Source organism: Torulaspora globosa, chromosome 5 (genome assembly GCF_014133895.1).
Source record: "Torulaspora globosa chromosome 5, complete sequence".
In the NCBI taxonomy this organism is placed as follows: Eukaryota; Fungi; Ascomycota; class Saccharomycetes; order Saccharomycetales; family Saccharomycetaceae; genus Torulaspora; species Torulaspora globosa.
The window spans coordinates 969,700-989,395 of NC_050731.1; the positions used below are offsets into that span (position 1 = coordinate 969,700).

The 19,696-nt window shown below is 44.9% G+C and overlaps 9 protein-coding genes across 9 annotated transcripts; 5 read left to right on the top strand and 4 right to left on the bottom strand.

The window, feature by feature from the left end:
- Nucleotides 1-702: 702 nt before the first annotated feature.
- Nucleotides 703-2,199, top strand: PUS1 (pseudouridine synthase PUS1; the record flags this gene model as incomplete). The annotated part of the gene is made up of 2 exons (XM_037284412.1): nt 703-722; nt 786-2,199. 2 exons carry the CDS (start codon nt 703-705, stop codon nt 2,197-2,199), a joined length of 1,434 nt encoding a protein of 477 aa, XP_037140308.1.
- A 224-nt stretch (nt 2,200-2,423) lies between these two features.
- On the top strand, nt 2,424-3,749 carry RSM23 (mitochondrial 37S ribosomal protein mS29; the record flags this gene model as incomplete). Its single annotated transcript, XM_037284413.1, has 1 exon — nt 2,424-3,749. One exon carries the CDS (start codon nt 2,424-2,426, stop codon nt 3,747-3,749), a length of 1,326 nt encoding a protein of 441 aa, XP_037140309.1.
- A 66-nt stretch (nt 3,750-3,815) lies between these two features.
- CEG1 (mRNA guanylyltransferase) lies at nt 3,816-5,168 on the bottom strand (the record flags this gene model as incomplete). Its single annotated transcript, XM_037284414.1, has 1 exon — nt 3,816-5,168. The coding sequence occupies one exon, from the start codon at nt 5,166-5,168 to the stop codon at nt 3,816-3,818; it is 1,353 nt and encodes a 450-aa protein (XP_037140310.1).
- Nucleotides 5,169-5,313: 145 nt separating this feature from the next.
- SNT2 (DNA-binding E3 ubiquitin-protein ligase SNT2) lies at nt 5,314-7,878 on the top strand (the record flags this gene model as incomplete). Its single annotated transcript, XM_037284415.1, has 1 exon — nt 5,314-7,878. The coding sequence occupies one exon, from the start codon at nt 5,314-5,316 to the stop codon at nt 7,876-7,878; it is 2,565 nt and encodes an 854-aa protein (XP_037140311.1).
- Nucleotides 7,879-8,050: 172 nt separating this feature from the next.
- LEA1 (U2 snRNP complex subunit LEA1) lies at nt 8,051-8,749 on the bottom strand (the record flags this gene model as incomplete). Its single annotated transcript, XM_037284416.1, has 1 exon — nt 8,051-8,749. The coding sequence occupies one exon, from the start codon at nt 8,747-8,749 to the stop codon at nt 8,051-8,053; it is 699 nt and encodes a 232-aa protein (XP_037140312.1).
- A 314-nt stretch (nt 8,750-9,063) lies between these two features.
- Nucleotides 9,064-10,683, top strand: THI6 (bifunctional hydroxyethylthiazole kinase/thiamine-phosphate diphosphorylase; the record flags this gene model as incomplete). The annotated part of the gene is made up of 1 exon (XM_037284417.1): nt 9,064-10,683. One exon carries the CDS (start codon nt 9,064-9,066, stop codon nt 10,681-10,683), a length of 1,620 nt encoding a protein of 539 aa, XP_037140313.1.
- A 94-nt stretch (nt 10,684-10,777) lies between these two features.
- On the bottom strand, nt 10,778-11,782 carry CBP3 (Cbp3p; the record flags this gene model as incomplete). The annotated part of the gene is made up of 1 exon (XM_037284418.1): nt 10,778-11,782. The coding sequence occupies one exon, from the start codon at nt 11,780-11,782 to the stop codon at nt 10,778-10,780; it is 1,005 nt and encodes a 334-aa protein (XP_037140314.1).
- Nucleotides 11,783-11,989: 207 nt separating this feature from the next.
- Nucleotides 11,990-15,367, bottom strand: HG536_0E05520 (uncharacterized protein; the record flags this gene model as incomplete). The annotated part of the gene is made up of 1 exon (XM_037284419.1): nt 11,990-15,367. The coding sequence occupies one exon, from the start codon at nt 15,365-15,367 to the stop codon at nt 11,990-11,992; it is 3,378 nt and encodes a 1,125-aa protein (XP_037140315.1).
- Nucleotides 15,368-16,162: 795 nt separating this feature from the next.
- Nucleotides 16,163-19,609, top strand: BMS1 (GTPase BMS1; the record flags this gene model as incomplete). The annotated part of the gene is made up of 1 exon (XM_037284420.1): nt 16,163-19,609. The coding sequence occupies one exon, from the start codon at nt 16,163-16,165 to the stop codon at nt 19,607-19,609; it is 3,447 nt and encodes a 1,148-aa protein (XP_037140316.1).
- Nucleotides 19,610-19,696: the final 87 nt, after the last annotated feature.

Consider the following 19,696-nt stretch of genomic DNA (forward strand, 5'->3'; position numbering starts at 1 on the left):
CTCTAGTTGCCTGCTAATTGAGGGATAGGAGTAAGCGATATGCGCCAATGAGCCTCTTCTTCTTTTGGTTGGGATGGTATGATGCCAGCAGGTGGCGCAGGGCAGACGGGAGATGCACTTGATATCAGCAACGCTGGTGTTCATAGATCAGCTGGTACCGTTCAGGAGAATCTCGAGCCGATAGCTGGTGCGGCCGCGTCTTCAAACAAGGTTCCGTGTAAAGGGCATTCGAGAGGTTTCCCACAACTTACAGCAAGAATTGACAACTGCAGGTCACTTTGGAGAAGTTGGGAGGCAAAGCTAATAAAGATTTCCCTATCTAGTGCAACACAAGAAAGCGGTAATTAAGTCGAATGAACCGCAAAATTATCTTGACGCTGCCAGTCTCATCACGACTGTGGACTCTCGGTTAGGAGATGCGATCTTCTACACTTCCGCGAATTAACCGTCTGCTCTATGTCTTCTATTTTCGCTGATGAGCGGTAGCGCTTTGAAAAATTTGCGTAATCCACATTGGCAGTCATCGATGACTTGAGCAAAACAGACCATTAGTAGCCTTCAAAATGTCCGATGATAACTTGAGGCCCGCATATGATGATGATCAGGTGGATAACGAAGCTTATAAGAGAGGTGCTCAACATAAATGGACTAAGGCACGCAAAGCAGATTATGATGGAAAATCAGCCTCTAACGAGGATGAACATGTCGAGAAGAGAGCGTATGTATGTCAGGTCGCCATTCAATCCATAATTGGAATCACAGAGACTAACGAGCAATCTTTGCAGAAAACATGATAGAAAACCGTTGGTCGATGAGAGTGGAAGTCCCGTAGCCAAGGAACCTCGTTTGCCCAAGCGTAAAGTCGCTGTGATGATAGGCTACTGCGGGACTGGCTATCACGGCATGCAGTACAACCCACCAAATCCCACTATTGAGGCTGAGCTGTTCAGAGCGTTTGTCGAAGCGGGTGCCATATCCAAGGCCAACTCGAATGATTTGAAAAAGAATGGATTCATGAGAGCTGCCAGAACGGATAAGGGGGTCCACGCAGGTGGAAATTTGATTTCTCTGAAGCTTATCATAGAGGATCCTGAGATAAAGGAAAAAATCAACGAAAAACTGCCTGATGGAATTCGTATTTGGGATATTGAGAGAGTTAACAAAGCATTTGATTGTCGGAAGATGTGTGGATCGCGGTGGTACGAGTACCTCCTCCCAACCTATTCCCTCATCGGTCCCAAACCAGGCACCATCTTGCATAAGAGCATCGAGGACAGCAAAATGGAATTGCCAGGTATCTTAGATGACGATATCGAGTCCAAAAAGTTCTGGGAAGAATTGAATAACGAAGCTCACGAGCAATTTACCGAGAAAGAACTCGAGGAGATTAAGTCGTATGTTCCCCCTGCTAGGGAGGTTTTTGATGGTAGCGACGAGCTCTATTTGAAAGTAAAGAAATACAAGCAGTTGGAGAACTCACATAGAAGAAAATACCGGATCTCTGAGGAAAAGCTCAAAAAGTTTGCGGCAGTTATGGAGCAATACCTCGGTGCACACAACTTCCACAACTTCACGCTTGGTAAGGATTTCAAAGATTCCAGTGCAATCAGATTCATGAAGGAAATTAAAGTTTCCCAGCCGTTTGTGATTGGGGACGCAAAGACTGAATGGGTTTCTATTAAGATTCATGGTCAGTCATTCATGTTACACCAAATCCGCAAAATGATCTCAATGGCAACGCTTATTACTAGGTGCGGCTGTCCAACAAACCGCATCTCCGAGGCCTATGGTCCGCAGAAGCTCAATATCCCCAAGGCGCCAGCGTTAGGTCTTCTCTTGGAATCGCCAGTATTTGAAGGTTACAATACAAGATTAGAAAAATTTGGCTACAAGCCTATTGACTTTTCCAAGTATCAAGCCGAGATGGATGCTTTCAAGATGAAGCACATCTACGACAAAATTTATAAGGAGGAAGTCGATGAGAATGTCTTCAACGCGTTTTTCAATTACATCGATAACTTTGACAGAGTAACAGGGGCGCAGGGTTCTCAATCAGATGAAAAGACCGGAAACGCTGTTCAAAAGAGCGTCTTCGAGTTTCTGACCGCAAGAGGCATTTCAAACAGCACAGAAGAAAACCATCAATCGCTAACGAAATCCGCGGAGGAGCTAAGCGATGACAAGCCTGCTGAGTCGTGAAAGCGTTAACCTTGAATCAAGCATCAAGAACGTTTGCAATGTACAATTAATGGATATAGAATAATCAGAATTCGATAATATGTGAACTATAGGAGCTTACGTCGAAAGTGACCCGAAATTTTTCATTCAAAGTCAATAGACTTGATGGTACACGCAGATATCGAAGACCGTGGTCTGCAAAACTGCAATTGAGCCCTTATTGTCGCCTGGTTGGCATTACCGAGATGCTTAAACTTCAATATAGGCAACTGTTCACTACCACGGTAGCGAAAGCTGCGGCCCCTGCGCGTGGCAAGGCGCAAGGTTTCGCCAAGAAAGCATCAGGAAATAGGGCAGGGGCCAAGAGAATTACTAATGACACACTCTACAAGAATTGGGCTGACACTGTGAGTTTCAGCAAACTGAATCAGTATGCGCTTCCTACTGAAATCCCAACCTTCAATCCGAAAGAATTGGCTAGCTCTCTGAACAGAGTATCGTCATACTCGAATAAACACTACAGATCTCTTTACCATTTAGGTTCCTTCCACAAGAATCAATTCAATGAGCTCTTCCCAAAACCAGTATCTCTAATTCGTAAAGATAGCATAGGCAAGCTGATAAATTTACTGCAGACTGGCGATCACAAAACATTTGTCCTTACTGGAGAACCAGGTGTAGGAAAGAGCACTTTATTGGCACAGCTTCATGCATTTGGATGCGATTCTAACAACATAATCATCCATATATCCTATCCAGAACTGTTTCTCAATGGTCGCAGCGACTTCTTTTATGACGACAAGTTAAAGGAATACGTGCAGCCCATGTACATGAAGAAACTACTCAGAAAGATTTTAAAGTCAAATGATGAAAACATTTTACGCTCTTTGAAACTAATTTCGGACTATAAGTTCCCTAATGCCGATCCCAAAGATTCTGCCATCAAGAAGCATATTTCACTGATCAAAGGTAAGAACACCTTATTTGACTTACTTTCCATTAAAACATTGGGTCGCAACCGCGGAGAGCTTTTCAAAGCCGTCATCTCTGAATTGGCTGGTCAAAAAAGTCATCCAGTTCTTTTCACAGTTGATAACTTTTCGCGTATATTGACAGGACCTGTCACAAGCTATAAAGATGCCAACAACAAGAATATTAGCATTTTTGAGTTCCAACTTGGCAAGACCATTCTTGGAATTGTAAGTGGAGAAATCTGCTTTCCTAACAAGAACAGTGCTTGTGTGCTAGCAATTTCTGGCGTCGACAGAACAAATAGAACTCTTCCTGTCGCTTTAGGTAAGATTCCAGAGGACGTATATATCAAAAGATATCACTACGATCCACAGCTAGCGGAGATTCTGAAAAAAGGCAAAGTTCAGGAATTCGAAGTTCCAAAGTTGACTAAGGAAGAAGTAAGAGAATTAATGGACTTTTACTTCAAATCAGAGATACTATTGGAGTCTGATTCCGAAAATAACTCACTCGACAAGCTCACAGATGAGAAATACTTCTTGAGTGGAAACGGTAATCCACGGGATCTTCTAAAAAGCATCGTTCTAATGCATACATGAAGTAAGACACTTTGCAGATTTCTGTTGGTTTTCCTTGCCTGTAAATAATACAAAAAACCTCTCTATTTACTCAGACCAATCATCATCATCCACATAACTAGGTTCTGTCTTTGATGCGGGTTGATCAGCTACGGCTTTATTCTGACTGGGGTGTTGCTGCAAAGGCTTCGTATGGTTATTGCGGCCATCCCCTACGTTTCTTTCCTCCCATCTTTTTTTTATCTCGGGAACCACTTCTGCGAGGTCTTCAACTTTTACTGAATCGCTTATACTTTCCAGCACTTTCTGCACGACGGAAGTGTGATTACCATTCAGTTTGTCGTCCCTAAATCGGAGCATCTTCCATGCCCCGGTCTCCTGATCTTTATAGCATTCTACAGTTCTGCCGTTAAGTGGCTCTTCCAGACTCTTTAACTCTTGCCACTTTTCATCGCTAACATCTAACTCTGCAAATTTTTTGTACGTTCTTTGTAGTATTTCAAGCTCTTTCTTGCTAAAAGGGCGGTCAAAGTTCTTAAGCTTTGAGTTGACGTCTGCACCACCCTGCCAAACGTACAAGTCAAATATGGGTTTCGCATCGTAGTTGTAATACCATCTCTCAGGATCCTTCTTAGGGAGCGATTCATCCTCCACCATGGGGATTCTTAAAATCAGTTTAAAATCAACAGAGTTTTCATCCTCTGGCTTCCACTTCAGCAGATTAGAGTCCTTACCTCCTATAGTGTATGGCGCCTTTACCGGCGTAAAAATCAGACCATCAGATTGGTGTGGTAGTTTGTCCAGGCTATTGACCACTTTCAGTAAGTCGTAACCGAAGTTCATATGCTTCATAGAGAGTTTGAATGGAAATGTAACGCACTTGTCACCAAACAGTGATCTTAAATCGTAGTACGGTTTGAAGAATTCCTTGCCCAAGTGAGCCAATCTCGAGCTCGTAGGTGAAGGCGTGATGCACCTACCATTGATTGCTAGACAATCAAACATCAAGTACCTCAGTTCCTTTACCTTTGTCATTGGATTTGTCTGGATCACCAGTTCTCCGTCAATCAACGTACCGTCCTGGAGTGTTTCGAGTAGTTCCTTCTTATCTTTGCGAGGAAGTCTCGGAAACCGGAATCCATTCACAAGATAGTAATTATTCTCTCTGTCGATCATAAAACAGCCCTGCTCTCTTGTCACTGGATTAATCAAAATCAGCATCAATGCTCTCAGACCATCAGTCTTCTCACACACGTAGTAATCTTGTGAAAAAAGCTTCTCATCAATGTCTGAATGCTGAAACGACACTGGTTGCGATCCAGGGAATGTCTTGGCTGGTTTTGGTGAGTTTAACAGCTTGCATATCATCATCCTCAAATCTTGCGTGACGTTGGCAGGCTGAATTATACCTGGGATTTCCGGTGAAGTTCTTGAGTCCATCTTAGTAGCATCAAACTTTGCCCAGGAATCTGCGTCTTCTGGTTTGCCCTCTCTGCTTGGCTTCGATTGTAGTGTTAAGCAACAGTTAATAAATTTATTAGTACCAGCAAGATCTCTTACTGACAAGGAACAAAAGTAGGCTAAGATGGCGAATCCATATGATGCTGCTCTGCCCAAGAAGAGGGCAGCATCAAGAACCGTTAACTATAGTGAAAGTGATGCTGATGCTGAATTGAGCCTGAGGCTGGAGGCTCTGGAGAAACGAAATGGGTTGGGTGATACCAAGGTGAAGAAGGCAAAGAGAGAGGATTCAGGCTACAGGTATCAGGCCTTTCTGGACGATAAGATGACCAGCTGGAATTTTGTACCTAATTTACCTCCGTCATTCAGGAAAACAAGCAGGTTTTCGAACTTCATCGAGCTGGAAGGCTCGACGGTTAACGTTCAAAGACAATGCCTGTTTAGCACGGAAGGTGAGATTTTGAAAGTCGATGATACGATCTACATGGTTTCCGAACCTCCTGGGGAGCCCTACTACATCGGTCGGGTAGTGGAGTTTCTCTGCAGGCCAGAGTTTCGACATCTTGTGAAGGAGCTTATGAAATACACAGCTGAGATACCATCTAAGTATTTCGAACTGAAGATGAATTGGTATTATAGGCCAAGAGATATCCATAACCATACGAAAAACGTCAGCTCACGTCTGGTGTATGCTTCACTGCACCATGATATCTGCCCCATTACGTCTTATAGAGGTAAATGCACTGTGATACACAAGAATGAAGCGCCAGGAACATTGCACAGCCAGCTGGAGCTGATCACTAAGGACAACGTGTTTTATTACGATCAGCTTTACGACCGACACACCTTGAAATATTACGATGTCTATCCCACTGATACTTTGCTGAATCGGGTGGACAGCAAATCTCCATTCCTCTATTATCTTTTCAAAAGATTTTATCACGTATATGTGGAAGAGGGTTATCCGTTTCACAAGGTGCTGAAGAGGTACTTTCTCATAGATGACAACAATCTGGAAACTGACAACTCTTGGGATAACCGCTGTACTACATGCAAAGAGTGGTGCAACAACTCTCAGTTTCTGAAGTGCGATGAGTGTGACTGTGCTGTGCACTTGTCATGTATGAACCCGCCACTGACTAGGAAACCGAATAAGGGAGTAATCTGGCTTTGTTATCTATGTCTAAGTCGACAAGAGGGCTCATCGGAGGCACTGCACGAAGTGGAGAGGGAAGAGAAAACGATGAGATCACTCATCCTTGAGGAGAAGAGAAGACTGAATCACCTTGCTAACTCTCGAGTGCAAGAAAAGCTTCCGATCAAGCGAGAAAGCGCATGGTACCAGTACGTTGGGCAGCATATGATCTGTTCTATGGAGGATCTGTTAGATACTGACTTGCTTTTACCTTATCCTTTCAAGACGTCTCGAATTGGTCCTAAATATCAATGGTCTGGATGCAATGATCAGGAGAATTGGCATGAGATGCCCTATCAAAACCAGCAATCAGATAATCGAGGGACTTCTACTAGTGCAGAACTAAACTGGAAGCTGGATGAATCAAAAATAAGCGCTGAAGAATTGGAGGCTTATGTTAGTCATTGCAAACAAGAATTTGCCCCCAGATTAGAAATGATTCCTGAAAGCTGCAATTTTCTCGACATGATTTTGAAAATCCTGATGCTATGTGACTACGACGAATCTTCGGCTTTGAATATCTGTGAGACTGATCTAACCAGGATCAATCTCAAAGAGCCGACCTTTACACCTGAAGAAATCCACCAATTTGAAGAGGGCGTGGCCAAGTACGGCAGTGAACTGAATCATGTCAGCGACTGTGTCCCCACTCAGTCTCTTTCGATGGTCGTCAGATACTATTATCAATGGAAGAAGACACCGAGCGGCCGTGAGATTTGGGGAAACTTCAAAGGTAGATCTAAGAATAAGCTGAGTAAGATGCCCAAAGATATTCGCGAATCTACTCACAGGAAGTCTCTCAGGGAGAGGAAGCTGACGAAACTGGCAAAGGAGAGCAGCGCATGCAACTTCCAGCGCCAAAGCAGGTTCATAGATGAGTCGTGTTTTGATATTGAGAATATGCCCATCCTCAAGAACTACTTCAGGTGTCTGTTTTGCCTCATAGACTTTTCACCGATGTGGTATAAAGTCACCGATGGCTTTGATGAAGACGACATTGAAGCGCAACAAAATCTTGCTCAAAGACCGCCAGGCAGAGCAATCAACGGAAGGCCAAAAAATAACCTTGAGAAGGTAGACGCCCTATGCATCAGGTGTGCAAGGCTTTGGAGAAGGTACGGTGTGAGGTGGGAACCTCCTCTCGAAGTGCTCAAACGTCTTAATAACAATAACAATTCCAGCTTTTTGAACTCTTTAGCAGCCATCCTTGATGAAACTAATATGAATATTCTGAAGACTGAACCTCAACAAGCAGGGGATAAGCTAGTCGAATGGGAACTGGTGCAAGACGCTGAACTACTTGCAAGACAGAGGCTGGCTCTCACACACGAACCTGGCTCTTTCAGTAAATATAAAAGACATTCCGCCAGCAACCGTTCCCGACTGTACAAGATGGTCAAAAGGCCGTACGACAGCGAGTCGTATCGCACTGAAAACATGATTAAAGAGCTAGAAAATATGTTAGCGGAACATGCAGGAAACCCATATAGATAATCTAAATATACCACTCTTGCTCAGTGGAGGTATGTTAAGCCGGGATTGTTGCGCATATGGAGGAAACCCCGCCATCTCACTATCAGTGGCAACCTTACAGCACTGGGGATTGTCTCGAAAGCTCGAGGCGTCGCCCGGGCCCACTTTGAGTAGCAGACGCCACGGACACTATTCAGACGCCGCCGGCGAGAAGCTTCTCGATGCGAGCTATTTCTGCTAACGAAGTAGCGCTTGCCAACTGAGCTTTCAGCTCGTTCTTTCTTTCCTCGCTCATCTTGCTGACAACAAGATCCGCGATCTCCAACGATTTATCTCTCTTGACGCCGGTGGCCACAGCTTCGCTAGCAATGTCGATTTCTTGTGTCTCTCTTGAACGAACTCGCTCCTCTTGCGTAACTCTCTCAAAGTCCAGTACCGTAAGGTTCGGCACCGCTCGAAGCACATGTTCCCGGTAGCCCTGTAGATGGCAGACTTGATTCCCCCGAAGCACCAGGGTTTCCAGGCTGCCAGGTGCGTTCTTCAAACCGTTCAGCTGCTCCAATGTAGAAATATTATTATTCGCAACCACCAAATTGCGTATCCTGCCGGGCAACAACCTGCCATTCGTAGCCGTGATCTGGTTTCGCGACAGTAGAACCGTATGGATGTCGCTCCTATCTCGCAGATCGGGTATAGCAACAAGCTCATTGTTCGTAAGATCCAATATATGCGTTGGTTTAGACAGTCGTTTCAAACTCGACGGCATCGACTCTGTATCAGTCTCTAGCTGCAAATTTCGAAGAATCGTGCACTTATCCACGTCGTGTTTCCCATTCAGATGATCCACATAGTATTCAGGTGCATCCAACAGCACACTAGGAGTAAACCTCATCGTCTGGCGGCCCTCAGGTGTCAATCACCCACCCAATTGTACTCATGAAGTCTCTATTTTATCAGTGCTAAAGTTAATTAAACTGGTGAAATTTCATTAGGGCTCATTTCTCGAAATTAGGGCTAAAATATCGAATTATACTGCCTATAAAATGATGCAGCGTATTACGTATAAGACAGGTTGACATTGATGGGAACGACAGGTATATAAGACGAGGTAGTTGGAGCCATTGGTGTTGGAGTTGGACGTCAGCATATGTATCTCAGTAGCAAAAGGTATTTGCGAGAGGGGACCAGAGGTTAGAACGAGCAAAGATGGTTTTCAACAAGGAGAATGTCGACTATTCGCTGTACTTGGTAACTGACTCGTCGATGTTGCCAGATGGTACCACTCTGTACTCGCAAGTGAAGGCAGGCTTGGAAAATGGGGTCACTTTGGTGCAATTGCGTGAGAAAGACATCGAGACTAAGGATTTCATCAGGGAAGCGGTGGAAGTGCAAAAACTTTGCCAGTCATTCAACGTTCCCCTGATTATTAACGACCGTATCGACGTGGCATTAGCAATTGGCGCTGACGGCGTTCATGTGGGACAGGACGATATGCCTATTCCCATGGTCAGAAAGTTGGTCGGTCCCGACATGATTATCGGCTGGAGCGTTGGGTTCCGCCATGAAGTGGAGACTCTCGCTGAGTGGGGTCCAGATATGGTGGATTACATAGGAGTTGGCACTATTTTCCCAACGCTGACGAAGAAGAATCCAAAAAAGGCTCCAATGGGGCCCCAGGGTGCCATTGAGGTGCTAAATGCATTGGAAGATAATAAGGCCCATTGGTGCAGAACGGTCGCCATCGGTGGACTGCATCCGGTGAACATTGAAAGGGTGTTGTATCAATGTGTGTCTTCGAACGGACAGAGAGCTCTAGACGGCATTAGTGTCGTCAGTGATATCATGGCTGCTCCGGACGCTGCTGCCGCTACGAAGAACCTACGTCATTTGCTTGACAATCCAAGCTACAAATTCGTCAACTTGGGTTTGAAAAGTGAGACAGTATCGAGCGAAACTTACAGAGAGGTGGTCGGTCAAGTCACTCGTAACAGACCTCTTGTCCAACACATGACCAACAAGGTGCATCAGAACTTTGGCGCAAATGTTACACTGGCGGTTGGATCGTCACCTATCATGTCTGAAGTGAAGGAAGAGGTTCATGAGCTTGCTCGAATTCCACACGCGGCTCTTTTACTGAATACGGGATCTGTTGCACCTCTAGACGTGCTGCGGGAGGCCATCACAGCGTACAACAAAGAAAAAAGACCCATTGTCTTTGATCCTGTCGGCTACAGCGCTACTGAGGCTAGGAGGCTACTGAACGATACTCTGCTCTCTCATGGCCAATTCACTTGTATCAAAGGGAATACAAGCGAAATTTTATCCTTGGCTAAATTGACGACAGAAAAGATGAAAGGAGTAGACGCCTTCACTGGGCAGCTAGATAAGGTAATGGTTGCTCAGGCTACGAGGGTAGTCGCCTACACTTACAAGACTGTGGCTGTCTGTACCGGTGAGTATGATTTCGTAGCGGACGGTACTTTCGGCGGGCGTTACTATCTGTCGTGCGGGCTAGGTATCTCTGCCAAAGACATACCATGCGTTGCGATCCACAACGGATCTATCCCTATCATGGGAGATATAACAGCCAGCGGTTGTTCGCTTGGCTCGACAATTGCGTGCTGCGTTGGCGGTGTGGCTCCAGAGTCCAATCTATTTGACGCGGTCGTCACAGCTGTGGTACTGTACAAAACGGCAGGCAAACTAGCCTCAACTCGTTGCCAGGGCAATGGTTCTTTCAATGTACAGCTTCTTGATGCCCTTTATCAGCTATTCCATGAAAACTGCCCAGCGACCTGGTCAACTAGCCTTGAAAGGCTCTCTTAACGTATTTACAAATGATTTAGATACAGAATGTGTATTCAGTAGATTTTGAAATAACGAGAAAAGGTTTAATGCGGTAAAAACTTATCCTGCTCCCTTAGTTCGTGTACGAGAGTTTACTTCTATTACTTGGCAAAGTGTTTGAATCCTTGTCCATGGCCTCATACTTTTCTGCCACCTTTCTCTTCAACTCAGCTTCCTGCTCTGGAGTTAATACTGTCACCGACTCATTGGGTGGCACAAATTTGAAATTACCCATTGCAAAGTCTCTATCAGATAGTCTGCTCAGGACGTACAGTTGGGAACGAATGTACCTTACAACAGCTTCCAAATGAACCATATCGATGTTCTTCCTGCCGCTGAAAAGGTTTCTCCACACAGCGGCCGCAAGAGTAGCATCGTCTGTATAGAAGCCCTCATCATAAGCGAACACGGCACCACGCATCTGAGTATTGAAGTCCTTCAAATACTGGTCCGCTATCCTACCTGAGTTAACATTCATTTCCTCAAACAGTCTCATTTCGATATCAGCAAAGGTCCTGTCGACCAACTTCTGTTGGTAGTTGCGGCCATATTTGAAGGGCATTGCACGCATACGAACAAACAGAATCCATTCATGAAGAAGAGTAATTTGGAACCATTGCGAAAAGGTTCGAGGAAGCTTTAAATCCTCGTAGAAGAATTTCGCCGTGTCAGAAAGCTTTTCGCCTTCATACTGCAACGCCTGTTCTTTACAAAGCGTGTAATAGTAAAAGCCTGCTACAGGCCCTGCTCTTACTTTGTCCATATCCAATCTAAAAGTCTTGATAAATAGTTCACCGAGTGCTTCTTTCCACTTGGGCAGTTCGTAATTTCTGGATTCGTATTTTGATTCCGCCACGATTTTGGTCTTTGGTGCCTTAACAGATGCATTATTACTGAAATCCAACGGTTCGGACCTCATATGAGACTGCTTGGCCACTGCTTCTGGGGATTCAAGCTCGGTTGCCTTGTCTGCCTTGTACAGCGGTGAAGCCGACCAAAATAGGCGGGCTCTGTTTTGTAAGTGACATATCTCAAAGGACCGACTCAATTGACTCTTAACTAGACGACTAGACATCATATCGGACCAACACAAGACGGTTCCGTTTCAAATACTACTGTCAACTGTGGTAAACTTCTTTAACCTACTAAAAAATGTCACACATACTTAAGTCAGGGCGACAGCGTCAGTAAATCAAATATTTATAATATTTACAACCAACAAAAAGGACTACTTCTTTTCCGCCTGACAGTCGCAATGGGAGTTGGTGTCGATTGAAATGGTCTTTCAGTTGGCGACAGCAGCCGTCGTTGTCCTTGAGGTCTGACTGATGATCTGTTTCAGCTTTTCGTCGACAGAATCAGCAATAGGCTCTTTTGTGCTGCCAGCGGCGTTCTTGCGCAGTGAGGTGCCATAGTATCGTATGGCCAGGTCGTTTTTCCACTGTACTACATTCTCTATTGCGTTGAAATGTCTGTGGTTAAGCAAATCGGTCAATATTCTGGCCTGTCTGGCAAGCTTCAGATCGAGTACATTGTTGAGACGTTTCCTTTCGGTGCGAGCTTGCACTCTTGAGCCTGGCCCAGGTTCATTCTCTGTCAGCTGCCTCCGCTCGAGTAACAGATCTCTACGCTCCTCCAATTCCTTTACCTTGTCGGCTATCTGCCTCGTCTGGGAGCAGTCGTCTAATTTCATGATTTCGTCCGCGATGGTTTCCAGTTCCTCCTCATCTTTCAACGCGGATTCTTCATCCAGTTCATTATTTTCCTGAGCACTCTCGTTTCTCTCTGACAAATATTTTAACTCTGATTCCGACAGTTTGCTCTCTTCGAACTCTCGGAAAAGTTTACTTTCCACCTCATCATACTGGTAGAAGGAGATCTGTTCTTCCCGTACTTTATAGGCTTCTTGTACCTCTTTCTCGAGGGTCCCGAGCTGTCTGAGGAGATCGTGTTCACGGCGGCCCCACGTATCCAACCAGTCGCCAAGGCGCCGGAGATCTTCCACCCGATCTACTGAGTACCACTCAGTGTCGGAAAGGAGAAGACACTTTGGTGTCTCATCGATTACCTTTTTCTGAATCGGCATGAGGTCAATTAGAGTATTAGCGAGACCATCTTTATCGACTAATTGAGTTTCACTACCTTTTTCACTGTATATGTAAGAGCCGTCATCTTTCATCGAAATGTGGAAAACTTCTTCGGTGGCCCTCTCCTTGCCCGCCTCTTTGGCCAAGTTCAGCCATTTGTCCAATTCATCGTCGGATATCCTGAGATGAAACTTTACTGCTTCCCTGGTAGGCCCCTGTATCCACAATCTTCCAGAATGATATCGTATATTTCTCGTGTCTTCACCATTGATAGATGCCGAGGGGTCACCACTTGGCACGCCGCTGAGATCCAGCCAGTAGTATCGATTGCAATATCTGTCCAGTCCTAGCGGTCGTAACCTCTGGATATCATGCTCCATAACCTTTTGGTCTAGAAACATCTTGTCATTCTGTAAATCAGCAAGTCTGCTTTCCTGCTGTGCCACAGTATTTCTTAGCTGCTCCAAGATTACCTCTTCCTGATTAGCATCTTCCGCCGTCTGCAAATTGACCCGCAATTGGTTAAGTACCAGAGCCTCCGATTTCAGATCTTTGCCAACCCGGAATCGCTCGCTTCGTATCAGTCCACACAATTCCAGCGAGCTGTCAACTGCTGTTTTGATATCAGGCGAGTAATTTGTAAGTACATCCACCAGGATCCATATAACGTCTACTTTTTCCTTAAATGATAGATTTGAACAGAAATTTCGCCAAAGTTGTTTCGGAAGTTGTGTTGATGATATATTTTCCGGTATGACTTTTTGGTTGAAATCGTCTATTAGCTCCTTGTACAGAGGGATGTGTACGCATTCCGTTAATATTCCTAAAAGAATAACGAGCCAGTGTCCGTTATTAAACTGCCTTTTAGAAAGGCGCTCAGCCCAATTCACATTACGGTAATCTAAACATTTCTCCAAAGCTAATTCCAGAGAGTTTGCCTGATCATCAGTACTGCTGGACAACTCCTGAGACTCATTTTCGCTTGGCATTTGATTAGTCTTTTGGATATCTTCTTGCAACCAATCTTCAGGTAAAGAAAATGACCAATCTCCACTCTCATCCACGAACATACGAAGAAGTGCACAAAAAATTTCAATTAATAATCCCGAACCATTATTGTTGACGTCGTCTATCACCCCTTCACTGGCTGGCTCATCCTTGACAATGGTATAGTGAATTATTGGCGTGCTCATATTTCTAATTGTTGCTCGTATAGGCCAACTTCTTTCCCAGTCACTCTGCTGCTTCTTCTTCTCAGATTTTTCGCCATCAGCGTCCAGTTCCACATGTACAGCTTCGCCTTTCAGCTCTTGGGGATCGGTACATTTCAAAGTCGTAAGAAACTGGTCAAGAGTGAAATGTGACAACAGAAGAGTAGGACCAAAACTGCTAAGAAACTGAAAAACTTGCAGAAGCTTTCCCATCGACTGAAAAGGTCTGAAGGGAATATTGTTTTCCAGCTGAATTAGCTCTAGGTACTGGTTATACTGAAAAACGCTCGGAAAGAGCTTTGGTGGTCCTTGGTATGGCAAACATAAATCTTCCAATATGCTAGTGATGCTGCCGGTAGCAGAAGCGTCCGCCATTGCGTGATTTTCCCGTATGTCTTCCCCCACTTTTCGTCTCTTCGATGAGACGCTACCTAATTCTTCTATATCCAAGTCGTCTGTATTCTCTCTATCCGCAGTTCCCGATTCATGCTCGTTTTCATCTGTGTCTTCTATTGACCTTTGCTTTCTGCCCTTCTCATTCGGTATCTCATCTTCTTTATACTTTAGCATCTCAGGAGGCCAGTCCATCGTCAGGCCATACATAGGTAGATATTCATCTTTCACGGCCCATGGGGCCCCCATTTTGGATGAAGCTCGCCTCAGAGTAATTTTGCAGAAACATTTGATCAAATGCTTAGTGAAAGTTGACCTGTCTCTGTAAATCTGAGACTGGTCTGCTATCAGCGATTTATTACCGTGACTCCCTTCAGTTAGCATATACTTAGAATAAGCTGGTACGATAATTTCTCCCGTAACAGAATCGGTAGTCGCATTGAACTGCGCCTTTTCTTTGATAATATAGGGTCTTTGGTACTGCGGTTGAGGGGCTTCAGTTGCAGTCTCTTTGTGACCTTTGAAAAAGCTCTCGTCAGGTTGCGGGGTGGAGTGATTTGAGGACGGGGCAGATACTTCTTTGTTGCCCTTCCGCAGGTAAACCACTTCGCCGGGAAAGAAATCGTTCTTGAATCTCACATAAGTGGTCTCAACCAGAGCATCTAGTCTCTTGATCCCATTAAAATGTAAAAACCGTGCCACGGGCTCTCTCAATTTCAAAGGAAACTTCTCCTCCACGAGTCTGAATTGAGTCTCTTCGCTGTCCAGTGCTTCGAAAAAGGTCAAGCACGATGTTCCAGTGATCTCGCAAGTGAAATGATGTCTAGAGTAAAAATCGAGTCTTTCCAGGTACTTCTCGTACGATGCAAACCACTCCCCCGTCTCGTCGATGTGCCAGACTTCAATGTTGAGATCTGCAGGCAGTACTTCCGGATCGGGCAGCGTAACAGGCTTCCTTTTGTACAGCACCATACTATATCAGATGCACTCTAATGCCACCCTGGACGCAAAACTATCAGTAGAATCGCCCGGCCAACGCCTGCTGGTCCCATTCTTCCTGGAAGTAGATGTTAAATGAAAACTGCCAAGAAGTTCCCTTCGGACGGTATACTTTTTCTGAAAGTTTCACGTCATCGTGAAATAAAAGCAAACTTACTCAAAATCAACCCATTTGACGTCCAGTTTGCTTCCAGTCAATGGCCCTATTCTCTAGAGCATATCAAGAGCTACTGATAGAATTTTGTTCGAGTTAAATACCGTCTCTCTTTGCTGAGTTAGGACAAGTGTCACACAAACAGAAAATGACAAATCGGGAATGTCCACATATCTCCTGCCTACCAAGAGGGCGTCTCCACTATAATTAATAATTGGTTAAATACGACAGCCTTGGACACCTTGGACAGAGAATGCCCATCTTTTGGCTGCTCTTTCTCCACAGACGATTTACTGACGCCGGTTTTTTATTCAAGCTATATGGCCTCTCCAAAGCCAGCGAGAGACAGCAGGAAAGCCAAAGAAAAACCCCCAAGCACTTGCAGACAACAAGCGGTACTACAATTCAGCGAGCGCTTTGCTGTGGCCTTTTTATAAGGCCAAACTTTCTGGCAGTCGGTCACTATCTCTTCCATGTGACCGCTAAGTGGTATTACTTAGAAAAATTTTCAGTAATTAAGCAGCTCATCTCATCTCATCGCCTACAGCAGATCTTCAGGCAAGGCTTAAGGTGGTTGGTTGTTGCTGCTAAAGGCCATCTGGACCTCGATAATCATGGAACAAAGCAATAAGGAGCACAGGAAGAGAAAAGAGAAGAATACGGCGAAGAAGAAGCTCCATACCCAGGGTCATAATGCCAAGGCGTTCGCTGTCGCGGCTCCAGGTAAGATGGCTAGGACTATGATGAGGTCTAGCGATGTCAATGAGCGCAAATTACACGTTCCCATGGTTGACCGTACTCCTGAAGATGATCCTCCGCCAGTGATAGTGGCAGTAGTGGGACCGCCCGGTACGGGCAAAACGATCTTGATCAGGTCTCTGGTGAGAAGAATGACGAAGACGACGTTAAACGAGATCAATGGCCCGATCACCGTGGTTTCTGGAAAACGCAGACGATTGACGTTCATTGAATGTCCATCTAATGACCTGAATGCCATGATTGACGTCGCGAAGATAGCTGATCTGGTTCTGCTGCTGATCGATGGCAATTTTGGGTTTGAAATGGAGACCATGGAGTTTCTGAATATCGCGCAGCACCATGGTATGCCTCGTGTTCTTGGGGTAGCCACACATTTGGACCTCTTCAAGTCTCAATCGACGCTAAGAGCGTCGAAGAAAAGGTTGAAGCATAGATTCTGGACAGAGGTCTACCAAGGTGCCAAGCTTTTCTACCTCTCTGGTGTTTTGAATGGTCGTTATCCGGACCGTGAGATTCTCAACCTTTCGAGATTCATATCCGTCATGAAGTTTAGGCCGTTGAAGTGGAGGAATGAGCATCCTTACATGCTTGTTGATCGTATGACAGATCTTACTCATCCAGAAATACTGGAGACGCAAGGCACCAAAGTGGATCGTAAAGTAGCGCTATATGGTTATCTTCATGGTACTCCACTGCCTTCGGCTGCTGGTACCAAAGTGCATTTAGCTGGTGTCGGTGATTTTGGCGTTGCCCAGGTGGAGAGACTACCTGATCCATGTCCGACACCATATTTCCAGCAGAAACTTGATGAGTATGAGCGTGAGAAGATGAAGCAAGAGGGTGGAGCTGCGGCTGCCACGACCACACGCAGGCGCAAGAGACTGGATGACAAGGATAAATTAATTTATGCCCCGATGTCAGATGTGGGCGGTGTTTTGATGGATAAGGATGCAGTCTACATTGATGTTGGGAAGAAGAATGAAGATTTGAGTTTCGTTCCGGGCCAAGAGAAAGGAGAAGGCGAGCGATTGGTCACTGGACTGCAAACCGCGGAAAAGAGCTACGCTGAAATTTTTGACGGCGTCGGTCTGCAACTGTTTAGCAACAGTGCTACGATTCAAGGTGACGAATCTGATGAAGAAAGCGAGCAGGAAGACGTAGATGAAAATCAGGATCAAGGTAGAACTTCTCTGAGACAACCAAGGAATCCTCAGAGAGCTACTGGCAGAGAAGATGACCATACAGTAAATGACACGGCCAATGTGGACGGAGAGGAAGACGATGAGAACGCTATGTCTGAAGGAGATTCAGATTTTGAGGCCGGTGATGGTGAAGCTCTAGGTTGGGAAAGCTCGGTGGCTGAAAAGCTGAACGGTGATGTCAATCGCCGCAAAAAATGGGACATCGGCAAACTTATCTATATGGACAATATTTCGCCCAATGACTGTTTGAAAAGGTGGAGAGGAGAAGAAGACGATGATGCATCTGATATGGATGCTGAAGATGCTGAAAAGGAGGACGTTGATGAGTTCTTTCAAAAGAAAGATACGAAAAATACGGCTCAGGACTATGAAGGTGACCTAGAGAAGTTTGTCCCATATTTCGATACGATTGAGAAACTTGTACAAAAATGGAGTAGTATTGATGCTATTAAAGATAGATTTATTGGAACGCCGGACTTTGGAGGTGCTCAGGGTGAGCCAAATCCAGACAACAGCGATGAAGAACTCTATGGCGATTTTGAGGATCTGGAAGAAAATGGTGGCTCTGCTGAAAACGTTGATGGAGATACAGGTGAAGCTCCTGATATTGATGATGGGAGTGATACCGAAAGTAGCGACTCTTTCACCAACTTCGATGAGGAAGAGAAGAAAGAGCTCACTGTTGGTGAAGAGCGTGAGCTCAACGCAAGCAAGAAAGAGAAACTACGACTACAATTTGAAATGGAAGAGGGTGATAACTTTAATGAAGATGATCCAGAAAATGAATATGACACCTGGTATGAGCTGCAAAAGGCTAAGATCGCCAAGCAGTTGGATATCAACAATGCAGAGTTTGAAAACATGACTCCAGAACAGCGTCAAGCTATCGAGGGTTACAAGGCAGGGTCTTATGTCCGTCTCGTATTCGAAAATGTCCCTATGGAATTCGTTGAAAACTTTGACTCCAAAATTCCAATCATCATAGGAGGTTTATTACCTACGGAGCTAAAGTTCGGAATAATCAATGCCAGGTTGAGAAGACACCGTTGGCATAAGAAAATTTTGAAGACTAATGATCCCCTAGTTCTATCATTAGGCTGGAGGAGATTTCAAACACTGCCAGTTTATACAACCAGTGATTCCAGAACAAGAACGAGGATGCTCAAGTACACCCCAGAACATACCTACTGTAACGCCAACTTCTATGGCCCACTTTGCTCGCCCAATACGCCCTTCTGTGGTGTTCAAATTGTTGCCAATAGTGATACTGGTGCTGGCTTTCGAATTGCTGCCACCGGTGTTGTGGAAGAGATCGATGCTTCGGTGGAAATCGTCAAGAAACTGAAGCTGGTTGGTTTCCCTTACAAAATTTTCAAAAACACTGCATTCATTAAAGACATGTTCTCAAGTGCCATGGAGGTCGCTAGATTTGAAGGTGCTCAGATCAAGACTGTCTCAGGTATCCGTGGTGAAATCAAGAGGGCTCTATCAAAGCCAGAGGGCCATTTTAGAGCTACTTTCGAAGACAAGATTCTGATGAGCGACATTGTAATCTTAAGGTCCTGGTATCCCGTTCAAGTTAAAAGATTCTATAATCCTGTGACCTCTTTGCTACTAAAGGATAAGACGGAGTGGAAGGGAATGAGATTAACGGGACAGATCAGAGCTGACCAAGGGCTGGAGACTCCATCGAATCCTGATAGTGCTTACAAAAAGGTTGAGCGCGTCGATAGACACTTCAATGGGCTCAAAGTGCCTAAATCCATTCAAAAGGATTTACCATTCAAATCTCAAATTCATCAGATGAAGCCACAGAAGAAGAAGACATACATGGCAAAAAGAGCAGTTGTGCTGGGTGGCGAGGAAAAGAAGGCTCGTACTTTTATTCAAAATGTCTTGACCATCTCAAAGGATAAAGAACAAAGAAGGAAAGCGAAGAAGCAGGATCAACGGAAGGAGAGACTGAAGAAGCTAGCAAAAGCTGAGGAGGAAAGAACCCAGAAGGATAAAGAGAAGAAAAAACAGTTCTTCGCCGCCAACGGCAAGAAAAGGGCTAACGGGGACGATGAGAGCCGTGCTTCGAGTAAGAGGAGAAAATGAATTATAGGTCTAAGTATTTATACAGCATTATTTAACTCAACTTATCATACAATGCAATTTTCTCAAGCGCATTAGACACACTCTTCA